Source organism: Cucumis melo, chromosome 2 (assembly GCF_025177605.1).
Source record: "Cucumis melo cultivar AY chromosome 2, USDA_Cmelo_AY_1.0, whole genome shotgun sequence".
Taxonomy (NCBI): domain Eukaryota; kingdom Viridiplantae; phylum Streptophyta; class Magnoliopsida; order Cucurbitales; family Cucurbitaceae; genus Cucumis; species Cucumis melo.
The window spans coordinates 2,838,944-2,854,530 of record NC_066858.1 but is presented as its reverse complement, the minus strand read 5'-3'; the positions used below and the strand labels follow the sequence as shown (position 1 = coordinate 2,854,530).

At 30.7% G+C, this 15,587-nt stretch overlaps 1 protein-coding gene across 3 annotated transcripts; it reads left to right on the top strand.

The window, feature by feature from the left end:
- The first annotated feature begins 9,324 nt into the window (after positions 1-9,324).
- On the top strand, positions 9,325-14,626 carry LOC103492399 (sucrose synthase). Of its 3 annotated transcripts, XM_008452747.3 has the most exons (14): positions 9,719-9,743; positions 9,914-9,981; positions 10,836-10,988; positions 11,117-11,243; positions 11,356-11,507; positions 11,598-11,790; positions 11,882-12,217; positions 12,303-12,398; positions 12,490-12,663; positions 12,757-12,873; positions 12,965-13,131; positions 13,221-14,009; positions 14,098-14,236; positions 14,322-14,626. In XM_008452747.3, the coding sequence occupies exons 3-14, from the start codon at positions 10,891-10,893 to the stop codon at positions 14,352-14,354; spliced, it is 2,421 nt and encodes an 806-aa protein (XP_008450969.1). In that variant the 5' UTR covers positions 9,719-9,743; positions 9,914-9,981; positions 10,836-10,890; the 3' UTR covers positions 14,355-14,626. The 3 variants fall into 3 exon arrangements, with proteins under 3 accessions (XP_050937344.1, XP_008450968.1, XP_008450969.1); XM_051081387.1 differs by lacking the exons at positions 9,719-9,743; positions 9,914-9,981 and adding an exon at positions 9,325-9,550; XM_008452746.3 differs by lacking the exon at positions 9,914-9,981 and having other exon boundaries at positions 9,488-9,743.
- The last annotated feature ends 961 nt before the right edge of the window (positions 14,627-15,587 follow it).

The following is a 15,587-nucleotide window of genomic DNA, read 5'->3' as shown; positions in this document are numbered from 1 at the left end:
TCTTAATTTTACACACAAAAAAAAATGTTTAGGGCTATTTTTATTTTATCAAAAGGAACTAAAATATTTTAAAAAACCGTTGATCGATATAGATTAAGATAAATTGTTATTTGGGTAAATTAGTATCATGATAAATATAGATAATTTATCGCAATCTACTACATATACAGATAGATTGTGATATTTTGTTATATTTATAAATATTTTCATGAATTTTGTTGTTTAAAATAATTTTACCACAAATTTTATGGATTTTTTTTATATTTGTGAGTGTTCAAGTTGTTTGTGTTCACTTTACTAATTTTATGGGACAACCTTTTTTTTTTATATCCCGAACACCTAACCTTAGTTACAACATTTGAGTCAGGTTGTACCTCTTATCTATTTGGATACTCTTGTGTTAAAATGATTAAAAATAAGTTTATAAAATCTATATTTTAAATTAATAAATACACATTTTAGGTTTTTCTAAACAAGTTGAGTATTTATTATTTATATGGTATCAGTGATGTTTTGTTGCTTGTCTTATTTTGTAAATTTGTTAATATTCTAATGAAAAAGTCAATTCAATTCCTTTTTTTCCTAATGGTTAAAGAAAAAAAAAAGGGACAAATCATATACTTTTTAGCAACCTCACAATGTTTTACCTACTTGAATTAACCTTAATTTGATTAAGGTTTGAGTTATACTTTTCTTTAGGTAAATACGATTTGAAACTTTCATATTATTCAACAAATCAAATCTCTGCATATTATTTTAGTCTATAAAGGATTCTAAACCCACCTAAATAGTAGAATTTTGATAGGACGATCAGCTTATAATCACGTTAAATGACATCTCACATACACTTTTGTGAGATAAATATAAAAATTAAGAGTAATACTTAGATGCAACCTAAATCTCATATTCTCCCTTCTTCTATACGTAAATTATTGAATAAAGGCCGGCTTAAAAACTCTTTTGCTTATGCCTTTGGCTACTCATGCTCGTCATCTTAAATATTATGAAATCTAACTCGAAGGTCATCCTCCATGGGTGAATGAATGCTTTCTTATATGTCAAGATCTCAAGTATGCTTTCCTTCATGTTAGTACCAATGAAGTTTGCATTGGTTATGAGCCCAAATGGTAAACTCATGAATGATGATGGCCCAGGCCCAGGCCCATTAAAGTTTAACTCAACATAAACATTTTTCCACCACCTATTTTGTCTAAATATTTTCATTAAAAAAAAACATATTTAATTAGACTAAAATTGTGAAAAATACCAATCTTTATCACTAATTTTTTACTGTAGATTTTCAATATTATCCAACTATATAAATAATTTATCTTAAACTTGGCAATTTAATATTTTATTTTAAAAATCAGTCTATCAAAATACTTATATTTACTAATTAATATATAACCAAGTATTTTGGTATATAATTAATAAAACTTTAAAAGAAAATGGCACTAAACCAAGTTTTCTCTTTTATCTTTATACTTTTAGTTTTGGTTTGTATTCATTTCGTTATTTTTAAAATGTTCATTTTACTTCATATACTTTTAATTTTAGAACGTACTTTTTAAATATTTATTTTTTATCATCAAACTTTAAAAAAAAAATGATCATTTTGGTCTCTTCCTATATTTTTATTGTCGCAAATTAAAAGTGTTAGCGACTAAAGTAGTATTTTATTTTAATATAATTGTTGATAAATGGATTCAAATTACATATCTTTGTTTGTCGACCAACGTAGTATTTAAACTTATTTTAGAACATTCAAACTTAACAATTATTACGAGATTAAAAATAAGTAAGTAAAAAAGAACAAATTAGTAATTACTTTTTTTAAAAATAAAAACAACTAATTTACTTTTCATTGGTCCAATCTTTTTTAATAGATAATAACGAAAGATCAACCAGGTAGATAGACAAAGTGAAGTCTAAAACTTTTATGGTTGTTTTAGTATAACGGTTGGAGTTTGAGAATTCCTTCCATTTCTAACATGAGATGTGGAAAAAAATTATGACCGAATATAATAATTAGATTTTAAATTAAACAATCAATTTTATTATTTCCTGATTCTTTTGATATTTTCTATCGTGAAAGATAGTAACGAAAAGTTTTGAATGATTAAAAAAATGAGGATAACAACTAAAATGCTTTATAATAAAAATGATAATAATATTAGAGTTACGAGATGATTATAATAACAAAAATTGAAATACATGCTATACATAACTTTAAAATAAAAAAATTTATTAATATAAGGTAATTATTTATATGGTAGGTTGGATCTTAGGTGACGTGAGTGATATCTTTTAACCAAATCTATTACCTAATAAACCCATCGAGGTGACATAATTGTTCGTAGTTTGAGATTTTTTTTTTTATCGTTAGAACACGGTAAAATTAGTTGAAACGTTAGCATCATTTGAAGATATTTTATTGGCCATAAAATTGGGGTTTTTACATCTATAAATAGAGATCGACTCATTGGATCCTTCCACAAACTTCTAAAAACGAGTTGCAAATCTTCATTAATGTTGTAACCGTTAAACAAAAGCACGTGTTCATTAAAGACTTTCATCGCATCACAAAATTATCTAAATAATAACAATGCACATATTCTCACTGTCAGTGGTTGCATATGTTCGTGAAACGAAATTTGGTTTGAATAACATCCTCATTGAATTTCCAAAGGTATCACTGTAGTTGATGATGTTTTTATTTTCTACGCGATGCTTCTCTTAGTCCGAGACATCTAATGCTTTTTCAGTATTTTGTTATTTAAGAGAAATTACAAAATGAAAAATTAATAATTCAAAAATATTTGTATAGTTTTCTTTTGTCTTTTTTGTCTTTTTATTTTGTTATTTTGTTTTATTTAGAGTGTATTTATATGGCAACATGCATTGGCAGTGGTAATAGAAAAAGAGTTACCAACTTACCATGTGACTTACCTTTTTATGGTAAAACGAATCGTTTTCCTTAATCTCCGACCGACCTCCATTCCACCATTTTTCGATCCCAACGCACCGTTTCTGCCATTTTCTACTTTGTTGGAAATGACACAAAATTACTATATATATATATATATATATATATATATATATATATGGCAATCACCTTATGTTTGTATATTAAAAAATGTTATCCTAAAAATGTTAAAGTATTATTTTAAAATTTTTTAATTTCTCATAAACGTTTTAAAACTATTTCCAACAAATTTAACTTCGACTTGACATATTTGAATATTGTTCTTTTCTAACTTAAATTCAATCAAGTGTTTTGGGAGAATTCTAATAGGTTTCTCATCTTGAAGGCTTGTTTGTATTCATGTCTACTTTTGCCATTGAATTTCATATAAACATTGAACAGATTTTTTTTTTCTAAAAAAAAATTATGTCAAAATTAAAGTTGTTGAAAAATATTGTAAAAAATAAGTGACAAGGTCATACATCCGATACACAATTAAATGAAGTCGTGTACCAAATACATAATTTCACTGTGACAAATCAATACTGCGGTGGTATCCGACATGCACGAAATCATACATGACTTAGTTTCTTTTGTTTGTTTCGATGGTTATCCTATTTTTGTTCTTGGTCTAAAATAAATTTATTTTAGTGGTTTTGTTTATAGCTTGTTTTCTTTTTATTATTATTATTTGTTAAAAACCCAACTTTCTAAATTTGAACAAGTACACTTAGTATAAAAATATATTATTAATTATTATTATCCTCATTAAATGTTAATTATTTTTACTAATTAAATTAAGTTGAATTAATGTTTAATATAAGAAATACTCATTTATTTCCATTTTTAAGTGATAAAAAGAATTAATTAATTAATGTAGCACTATACCAAAATAATACTAAATTTACTTTTATGACAACTGCATTAATTTTTCTCTTAAATTTGATTAAGGAATGGTTTAATTTAACTTAATTCAAATATACAAAATAGGTAAATCAAATACAAATATTCAACACTTTGAGATGTTAATTATCCATTTTATTCTCATCCTTTTGATAGCATGTGAGTCTTGTTAATCTTGTATTACCATTATTATTATTCAAATAATTTCTTTTTGGAAGTTATTCTAAATTAGTTTATTTTCTATTCATACATTAGTTTGACTAATACTGTTTTTTCATTAATTACCTTCAACTAATAATTAATTTCAACAAAATAAACATTAGATTAATTTTTTCATATATATATTATTTGAAATGTCTAATTTAGTTTGTTGTTGTTATTATTATTATTCCCTCATAATTAGTTATGTAATAGAGTATCTTTAAATATGTAGATTGTATGGCAATCCTATGTATGGTAAGATAGTGTAATTACTAATTTATTTATAAAGCAATTTTCTTATCTAATATTCAATAGATAACAATTTTAAATTGGAAAAATGCTATATCACTGTTTATGAGTTAGTAATTACTAAAGAATAACGAGTAAAATTTTAGTGTATCAGTAAATGAACGTCTATTAATGCATATTATAGTCTATCATCGATAAGACAATGATATTTTGAATATATTTATAAATAATTTAAGTGCTCTACTTTTTTTTATGTTAAAAAGTTCAAATCTAAGATACTATTTTTAATTTCTTATTTCTTTTGTTTTTCTTTCATATGAAAATTCCATCTTTGCCCATATGATTATACGAATGATCACCTCCTTCCATTCTTTTATTTATTTAAAATTTGAAGGATTCTCTTAAATTTAGTTTTGTATATTCTCATATTTAACTAAGTCCATGCAGGCTTGGTTGAAAATGGTATTAAGATAATTAAGGTAGAATGAAGTTGAATTGATGGGTGATATGTGTCATGTTTTGTTATAGTGAAATTTGATGTGTCCGAAAAACCTTCTAGTTTGAGATGTTGGTGTTATTCAAATTGGAAGGTGATTTACGTGAAGAAACAAAGATCTACAAAGGTTATTTTTTCCCATTCCTCCTTAGAAAAGGATGTCGATAGGTTAGAGATTTAATCTTATGTTGTATTATCTATATTTTATGTTTTTTCCAAAATTGAATTTCATTTGCACGACGTTCACACGCTTCCTCTATGAGAATTCCATTCCTTCAATATCAAAACCTAACACTTCTATATGTCGACTTAGTTTTTATTGTTGATATACGACGTACTCCACCCTCTTTGAGTTTGAGAGTTGTCCCTTTACCGATGAATCATCCAAATAGAGCCACATGGACCCTCACATTTTCTTATATGTAACTTGCGAGACTATATTGAGCCCAAAAATTAAATAATATACAATAGTGATCATCACTCAAAAACAAATTAAAAGAAAAAAAAGAAAAATTCCATCGAGCGATGGATAGAATTCCTTGTTATAGTGAGTGATATAGTGACCTTCGTTGATTCTCAAGTCTTCCCCTCCGCTTAGATATAATTAAGAGTTAGGAAGGGTAATTAACAAGGAGGGAGGGTAGAATGGTCCAAACACCGCCAAAGGAAGTGGAAATTGGGAGAATTGGAAATTTGTAGCCCACAGCATTTGAGGCAAAGTGGCATTATTATTATACCATGAAAAATCAAACGTGTTCCACAAGAAAATTAGTTTGAAATTATTCAATATTGTTTTGACTTTGATTAATTAATTTGTTTTTGGAAAACAACACAAAATTTTAATTCTTACTTTCTAATTAATTAAAAAGATTTCATTTTGCTTCTCTCAAAACCACAGGATAGCCACTGGATTTTGGACCAACTATGTCCCACTAACAAGTCACCTCTAATATCTTTTCATTAATTTGCATCTTAGTCCTCATATCTTGCTCAATTTTACTCATTAAATTTTCAATAAATTTTACTTTTAATTCTTAAAAAATGGGTTAGGAATAAATTTTTCTTAAAAAATAGCAAATTCTTTTAATAAATAAACCATAAATTAGTAATGAAAAAAAAAACAAATTTAAGATTATATTAAATAATTGAAAATGGAAGAAGCTCAATGCATGAAAATTAAAGTGTTTGTTTTAACTTGTTTTTAGTTAATAGGTAACAGAAAAAAGAGAGAAAAAACAAAAAAAAGAAACTATCATACATATTTTTTTAAAAAAAGTAATACTATTTTAATCACCAAAGTTATTTTATATAGTTTTAAAAATTTAGGTTTTTGGTAGATAAAATAATTAATGATATCGTTATTGATTAAATTAGGTCCGTATAAGTTAAAATTAAAAACTACTAAATTAAATATATTTATTTAAATCTTAAACTATTGTATCTAAATAAATAAATAGATAATTTTAGATAATTCTTTAGTGATTTATAGCTTTATCTTTTTATTTTGTTTTATTTATTTTAATACAATAATTACATAAGTGGGGAACCAATCTTCGAACCTCTGGGAATGATAAGTACTTAACGTGTATTTGAATTTATGTTTTTTCTTTTTCTTTTTAAATGATCTTTATATTAAAGAAGGGTTATACAATAACAATGGCTTTATAATGAAATTCTAATTAATGGAAAGACACATAAGAAATATTTTATAGGTCTAAATTAAATTTATATATACACATGATTTCATAATAGATATAAGAATCAAAATAAACCAAAAGGTAAAAGAGTATAATATATCAAAGGTGTTTAAGAAATTGAGACTAAATAAAAGAGACACTCGTTTCTAAGAAAGAAAATTTTATTAAGACAATTTAACTCAAAGTTTCTTACTAACTCTCTTTCTCTTTTTCTCACTTTGCTTACTTGCTTTGGTTTTGATTCATCTATAAATGAGGACCACGCCTCTATTTATAGGCATGAATTCCTTGGAGTACAAGCCAAAAGAGTTCTATCTATTCTAGATATTTATTTACATAATTCTAGATATTTCTCTCTTATTCTTATCTAAAAGAATTCTCTAGGATTCTTTATCCTGAAAAATCTAAGATATTTCTAGGTTTCTTCTTTAGTTTACATAATTACAGAATTTTAATCTACTAATTTAATATCTCTAGAAGATTCTAGTTAGTGTTGCTATATACTTTAACACTCCCCCTCAACACTAACTATCCTCGATCTTTCAATCATCCCGAATTGTTGTAGAAACTTTGTATGCTTGGTTGCAGGTAGAAATACAAATAGAATATCACCGAGAAATATTTGTTTTTGGTCAAATACAATCTAGCTTAAGACGAAGGTATTTTGACCATAGAAATTAATAAGTGGCTAACTTCTTTTTATTGCCAATTTCTTTTATTATATGTGTGTTATTTTCTTTTCTTTTCTTTTTGAATAAAATTGTCCAAAGTATTAATAATAACTAACTTTCTTTCATGTTTTCTCTTGAATGTTTAAAATGTTTAGTTAATTTGACTATATTAAAAAATAATCTTAATTTCTTTAGTTTTGAAAAATATTTTAAAAGTTAAGGTCAGGTTCCGAAACTATCAAAATAGAAAGTTATTATTATTAAAAAATAGCGAAGAAACACTTTATTAAAAAAAAAAATGAAAAAAAAGAGTAACAAATCTCAAATATTTAATTTATCTAAAAATTTGTTTTTTCTTTCTAGTTCCTTGAAGTTTTCAAACTTTCATTTCGATGCCCCACGTCTCAAGTTATTTAATTTTTCATATTTTGAAAAAGCATCTCAAAGTTAATTACATCTTAATCTTTCTAAAAAGGATTTTTAATGTGTGAGAATGACACATAATTAATCAATAAAATGATAGTTGATTAGATAATTCGAATATTCTTATATATATACACATTTTAAAAACAAACGAAGTCAAAAATCGCAATAATTTATTAGAATAAAAGTAATAATAAAATACTTTTGGGAAAAAAAAATAGTAATAAAAAAGAAAAAGATAGGGGGACCCACATATGCTTAGTGTGCAAAGCAAAGGAGAGGGAAGCAAAATGATTCATCAATTTCATAACTTTTTCTCAAATCTAGGATGCCACGTCATTAGCCGGAAAATCGAGGAGTTTGATTGGCTTGGCGTTTCCGACAAAACCACCGTGTCTGGTGGCCGGTCGGTGCATCTTTTCTCCCAAATTTAACTACGGTGAAAAATAAAAGACAAATGGTAAAAACCTCTTTTTTTTTTTTTTTTTTTTTACTTTTAAAATTAAAATTAAACCACAAATTTATCAAATTCTTAAATTTAGACTCTTAAACTTACATAATTGTATAAATTGTACCGTGTGATACACGAAAATGAATTTGAATGAGAATCTAAATACTATAGATGGCAAGTTTAATTTGAAATCAATATATTAAAAAGAGATAATAAGAAGAAGGAAGGAAGGAAGGAAGGAAAGAAAGAAAGAATTGGTAGAAGGAAAGGCGGTTTTAGGTGGCGACGTGGCGGGCGCTAACAGGTTTTTAGGTTGAGGAAACTGGCGCCAAAAAACCACTTACCTCACTTTAACGTAAAATACTATATTAGAGAGTCCCCACCTAAAACCCTAACCAATCCTCATTTTCAAATTATTCAATTCAAACCTTGTTTAGATAAGATCCTTCCCAATTATTTTACTATTAAATTTCTCTTACTCTTCTTTTTTTTTTTTCCTTTTTTTTTTCTTTTAATTTTATTCAAACCCATTTCCCAAATATACTACAAAACACTACATTATATAAAAATTGAATTAAAAAAAAACACCTCATCATTTTTTATTAGGAAGTTAGAAACTAACGTACCTATAAAAACGTAATTAGTACTATTAATGAGTTTCATCGTATAGCAGTGAACGTGAAACATGCTGAAATTAATGAATTTCCACTATTGTTAGTTAGTTAATATTGTTCGAATTAGTAAAGGGAAAAGAAGACGTTGAAAGGAAAATTAGTTTTTTGCTGAGTGTAGTGATCGAGTATACTACTCTTTATTTTCTACCAGTTTCATCGGCCGAAAGCTTGATTTATGTTCTTTAAATTATAAATCCATGTGGTACTTTCATGGTTTTCTGCTCAAACTCTATCGACTCACTCGTGCATTCAAGAGTCGTAGGTTAATTTTCTCTTGGGAGTCCTAAATTGATATGTCAACCAAAGTAGAATCAAACAGCGAGACCAAGAATTTTTGATCGATTTGAATGAAAGTTCAGAACAACGGATGTAAGAGAGATAGATGAAGGATTCTGGAGTATAGGAGTGATATAATAATTGCATCGAATTAATTGAATACGAGTGCAAACATAGAGAAGATTGTTATAAAAGGAAAATCCTAAATTGCAAGATCACGTATTGAATTAGTTGAATGTGATCGGAGGGAGAAAGAAGGTCGTGTACGAGAATACTATTATAAGGATGGTCTTAATTTTACATTGACTGATATAAACATTTAGCACGTTCCTAATAAAATTTTATGATAGCAATTAATAACATTTGATTGTTTTAAGATAAACTTGAATAAACTAAACCTAATTAATTAATTTCGAGATCAGAGGTTGGATTCTAGAAATATATCCAAAAGCTAGATGACAATGAGAAGAGGAGGAAGGTGGAAATAAAGAATGTAGGAAGAACAAAAGCGGTTTTGCGGCAGGAAGAAGAAAACCACAGGAAGGTAATGGCAGTAATAATAGCATTTTCACGGAAATTCAAGCACCCATTTCCTTTACCCACCGCATCCATGGTGATCATCATCATTCAGCTACAATCCCCAAACACTTCCTTCCATTCTCAATATAAATTCCCTCTCCTCTTCCTCTCTTCTCACCATTCCATTCCTTCATTCCCCCTTTACATTTCTTCCTAAGGTCCGTTCATTCTCTTTCCCCTCCCTTTTCCTTCTCATTCATTCTCCATTCTATCCTCTTTTTTCCCCCATTTTCCCGATCGATAATGATCCGATGGCTATTTTTGTAGTCGATCCCAGTTTTTATTTCTCTTGTTTGATTCTTTGTATTTAATCTATGTCCAAATGTAGGTGATGATTGGTGTTAATCTAGCATATCCTGATGATGATTTTGCTGATACTCAATCTAATTTTTGTGGGTTAGAAGTTAATTCTTTGTATTTAATCTATGTTGAAATGTAGATGATGATTGGGTGTTAATTTTGCATACCCTGATGATGATTTTGCTTAATCACTCTAATTTTTGTGGGTTAGAAGTTAAAAATTGTGTAGATTTTAAGGAGATTGACAAATGCTTCCTCTGTCTCTCCTTGTATTTATTGTGTTTCATTCCACTTGTAATTTGTAAGCTCCATGTGTTTCTCTTGTTCTTCTTGCTCTGTTTTGAAACGTTTGACAATTGTTCCCATTTTCAAATCTACTTTACCTTGTAGATAGATCATCATCTAATTTTATTCAATGGAGAGGAGAATTCATACTGGGATTTGTTCCATATGGTCAAATAGTTTGATCTCTTTGTCTTTCTTATCTTCTTTTTCTCCCAATTAATGTCATGCACAGTGATGACTTGAAATGTTTTGTCTATTTTCTACCTTATTTTTTCTGATTTGGAATTCTAAAATATGGGTTGGTCTAGATTTTTGACTTTTCAATTGTGTGTAAAGGAGGAGGGAGAAAAAGTATAAACAGAGCATGCAACTTTTTCAAAACAGTGTCTGAGCTTCCATGGCCATTTAATGATTTTATTCCCATTTAAGACTGTGGAACTCTCTCTTCCATTTTCCTTCCTGCTAAATCAAGACACAAATTTTGAAAATTTTGTCACTGTTTGGTAGGGTCCAGTTGGGTGGGTTTAGGAATTTTTAATCCAGATATTAGTTGTAGATGTTTTGACTATTGAGTTTGAGTAATTAACCCAAATGCATTTTTAGGTAAAGTTTGATTTGGATAAAATGGACGGATTGTTTACATATTTTAATATTTTCTCTTGCAGCTGAAGCTAACTAAGATTTTTCTGAAAATTCTGTTCACCCTCCAAGAAGATAGCCATGGCAGAACGAGTTCTCAACCGTGTTCATAGCCTCCGGGAGCGCTTGGATGAAACTTTAATTGCTCAAAGAAATGAAATCCTTGGCCTCCTCTCAAAGTATTTTATTTAGATCCTCTGCTTTTATATACATTTTTTCTGGATCATGGTCTGCCAAGTGTTTAAATGGCAGATAAAACTAGAAAGTAAGGTCATTGACCACTAAATAACTTTGATTTTTTTTTTAGGATCGAAGCAAAAGGAAAAGGCATCCTGCAACATCATGAACTGATCGCTGAGTTTGAAACAATTCCTGAAGAGAATCGAAAGAAACTAGCGGATGGGGCATTTGGGGAAGTCCTGAGATCCACTCAGGTGATAAGAATAATCTCTTTTGAAACTATATTAAGCTTTACTTTTTCCTTCAGTTATGTGAAACTTCACCTCTGTGTTATCTTCTCAAGTTTGAATTTTTTTCATGGTGCAGGAATCCATAGTTTTGCCCCCATGGGTTGCTCTAGCTGTCCGTCCAAGGCCAGGTGTGTGGGAATATATTAAAGTCAATGTCCATGCACTGGTTGTCGAAGAGCTTCAAGTTTCTGAATATTTGCGTTTCAAAGAAGAACTTGTAGATGGAAGGTAAAGTTAACAAAAGTTTATGTTCTTTTGAGTTGCAAAAAAGCTGGTTGGGTTCTGATATCTTATCACTTTTTGACTCTGTAATGCCAGTTCAAACGGCAACTTTGTTCTTGAGCTTGATTTTGAGCCATTTAATGCTTCCTTTCCTCGGCCCACTCTCTCCAAATCAATTGGCAATGGCGTTGAGTTCCTCAACCGTCATCTCTCTGCAAAGCTATTCCATGGTAAAGAAAGCATGCAGCCATTGCTGGACTTCCTTAGAGTTCACTGCTACAAGGGAAAGGTAATTAATTCACTTCACATTCTTTATCTATTGATTCAGCCTTAAACTATTTCTAGTAATGACATGGGTATATGTGTGTGCTTTAATGCAGACAATGATGTTGAATGATAGAATTCAGACTCTGAATGCCTTCCAACATGTGCTGAGGAAGGCGGAAGAGTATCTTGTAACCCTTGCACCCGACACACCCTACTCCGATTTTGCAAACAAGTTCCAGGAGATTGGCCTAGAGAGAGGGTGGGGTGACACCGCCGAGCGTGTTCTTGAAATGATCCAACTTCTTTTGGATCTCCTCGAGGCCCCCGATCCTTGCACCTTCGAGAAATTCCTTGGTAGAATTCCCATGGTCTTTAATGTTGTCATCCTTTCACCCCACGGTTACTTCGCACAAGATAATGTCTTGGGATACCCTGACACTGGTGGCCAGGTTAGCTTTGTTCAGACAAAGGGAAAATGTTAGTCTATTCTTTGTTGATCTAAATTGACGTGTTTGTTTATCTCTTTTGATGAAGGTGGTTTACATCTTGGATCAAGTTCGTGCTTTGGAACATGAAATGCTTCAACGTATAAAGCAGCAAGGATTGGACATAACTCCTCGAATTCTCATTGTAATGTCAAAATCTCGTATGTTTTCCCACAATAAATATCCTGCTGTCGATCCAATGTTTGAAAGTTGTTTTTGTTTCTGTTCATAACCAGATCACCAGACTCCTTCCAGATGCAGTAGGAACTACCTGCACCCAGCGTCTCGAAAAAGTATTTGGGACAGAACACTCCCACATTCTTCGAGTTCCATTCAGAAATGAAAAAGGAATAGTCCGAAAGTGGATCTCAAGATTTGAAGTCTGGCCTTACCTAGAGACTTACACTGAGGTGATTCGTCACCCCTGTTGTCATTGTATTAGATATCCCATGTGCTCGCTTCATCAATTGTGTACTGAACTAAACTGTTCTTGTTTTTGTCAGGATGTTGCACAGGAACTTACCAAAGAGTTGCAGGGAAAGCCTGACCTGATCATCGGAAACTACAGCGATGGTAATATCGTTGCATCATTACTGGCACACAAACTGGGAGTTACACAGGTTTGTGACATATCTGTATGGTCTCATTGTTTCATGATGTTGTTGGTAAAGGCTCATGATCTTGTTTGTTTGTTTCATTTTTCTCCTGCAGTGTACTATTGCTCACGCCTTGGAAAAAACCAAATATCCTGATTCAGATATTTATTGGAAGAGATTTGATGAGAAGTATCACTTCTCAAGCCAATTCACAGCCGATCTTATTGCCATGAACCATACCGATTTCATTATCACGAGTACCTTCCAAGAGATTGCTGGCAGGTAAGACGTTTTAACTTGTTTTTCATGGTTCGATTATATGTGGATGGTTTGTGTATGTTATCTTACACATAAATCCTTTTGGTTCTCAGCAAAGATACAGTTGGACAATATGAGAGTCACACAGCTTTTACTCTTCCCGGGCTCTACCGGGTGGTCCACGGAATCGACGTGTTTGATCCCAAGTTCAACATAGTTTCACCTGGAGCAGACATGAGCATCTACTTTCCCTACACAGAGACCGAGAAGAGGCTGACTTCCTTCCACCCTGAAATTGAGGAGCTTCTTTATAGTGAAGTTGAGAATGAGGAACACTTGTGTGTATTGAAAGATCGGTCCAAGCCGATCATATTCACAATGGCGAGATTGGATCGTGTTAAGAACATAACTGGACTTGTTGAGTGGTACGGCAAAAACAACCGCCTTAGGGAGTTAGTTAACCTAGTGGTTGTTGCTGGAGACCGGAGGAAGGAGTCCAAGGACAATGAAGAGAAGGCTGAGATGGAAAAGATGTATAACCTCATAAAGACCTACAACCTGAATGGCCAATTTAGATGGATTTCTGCACAGATGAACCGAGTAAGAAATGGTGAACTCTACCGATGCATTGCAGACACAAAGGGAGCTTTCGTGCAGCCTGCCGTATACGAAGCTTTCGGTTTGACAGTTGTGGAGGCCATGACCTGTGGATTGCCTACCTTTGCCACTTGCAATGGTGGCCCTGCAGAGATCATTGTCGACGGAAAATCTGGATTCCATATCGATCCATACCGTGGTGACCGTGCTGCTGAAATCCTTGTCGACTTCTTCGAGAAGAGCAAGGAAGACCCAACACATTGGGATAAAATCTCCCAAGCAGGCCTCAAGCGTATTTACGAGAAGTAATCACTTCAAACGTCACCTGAATCAAATCTTCAATTACTTGATCTTATGAAATTCTTACAGTGTTCAACAATTGTACAAATGCAGGTACACATGGCAGATCTATTCGGAGAGGCTGCTAACACTAACTGGAGTTTACGGATTCTGGAAGCACGTATCCAACCTCGACCGCCTCGAGAGCCGCCGTTATCTGGAAATGTTTTACGCCCTCAAGTACCGTAAGCTGGTAAGTGAACACATCTTACGAAAATCTTTAAGCTAAAATGAAATAGTTGGAGGTTTATATTGATTAATGTGGAAAATGTTTGTAGGCTGATTCTGTGCCACCGGCTGTGGATGAGTGAGAAACGTTGGAAGGGAAATGAAAGAAGGGAGCATCAGTAAATTAGTTATAGAGGAAGTAGTTGTTGTTCTCTAATATCCACAGAAGTTAATAAAAGAGATATGTTGATGCTTCCTACAAATGTGAATAATGCAAAGCAGAGTTTATTGTTTTTGTTTTTCGTTTTTGTCATTGCTTTCTTTTGAAAGGTTTGATTTATCTGATATTGTTGTAACAATCGGGTGTTCTGAACCCGTCATCAATTTGAGTATTATTCTCTTTGCGATATTTAAACTGAATCTATTCAGAAAAATTAAAGCATGAAGTTATGTTGATTGATAGTTTGATCTCAGAAAAGCTAAAAATTGGGGTATAACTTCATACCAACCTTGAAGCATCAACGTAACTAAAGGTTTTATATATGATACTCCAAATTTTAAGCCGAATAACAATGTTCCTCTAAATTCTATATCTAATATCGTATATTATGCAGATTTGTTCATCCTTGACCGATAGCAGCAACTGTGTAGTATATGTGTTCTATCCAAATTGAAGAAGAAAATTTTGGAAAATGGGTCCATTTTTAGAAAAAGATTGTTTTGGGGCCCTTTTACAAATAAAATAAATAAAAAAAAAGTCACAAATGTCACCCATTCAGCATTCAGGCCCAACCTTTAAACTCTTCTGTTTTCACCAACTTCTTTAAGAAAATTTCTTTTTTATTTACTTTATGTGTTCTATCCAAATTCAAGAAAAAAAATCACTATCACCGTTGATATTGTTTATGTGTCTATTTGAAATTTTGCTATATCTTTTTTTTTTTTTTTAATATTTTCAACAGTATTTTGTCATTGACAATCATTCTTCTAGAGAAAGAAAAGATACTTTCAGTTTATGTTCATATAATTTTAAGACTAAAACAAAATGGTTCATTTTTACAAAATAAAAACTAAAAGGACCAATTTTTATCAATTCTTCCTAGTAGAGACAAAGAATTTGTTGCATAGGTAAGTGATTAATGTAGGGTAGAGAAGTAAAGAGTTGATAAAATAAGTTTAATTCAATAATAATTGACACGACATTTTGTTTTAAAAGTAAAAAATTAGATATGATTTCCATCTCATTTTGTTAAACTAACAAAGGAAAAAAAAAAAAAAAAAAGAAGTAAGAAACCTATCAATTGTTTTTGGCTTAGCTCAAAACCAAAACACTTTTTGCTTTTGAGCAAATAGTCACGTTAAATTTTAGAGGAGTT

Coding starts and splice junctions, on each gene's coding strand:
- LOC103492399 (XM_051081387.1), top strand. CDS start 10,891: ATGGCAGAACGAGTTCTCAACCGTGTTCATAGCCTCCGGGAGCGCTTG. Junction 11,508..11,597: donor GAAGAACTTGTAGATGGAAG/GTAAAGTTAACA, acceptor CTGTAATGCCAG/TTCAAACGGCAACTTTGTTC. Junction 12,218..12,302: donor ACCCTGACACTGGTGGCCAG/GTTAGCTTTGTT, acceptor CTTTTGATGAAG/GTGGTTTACATCTTGGATCA.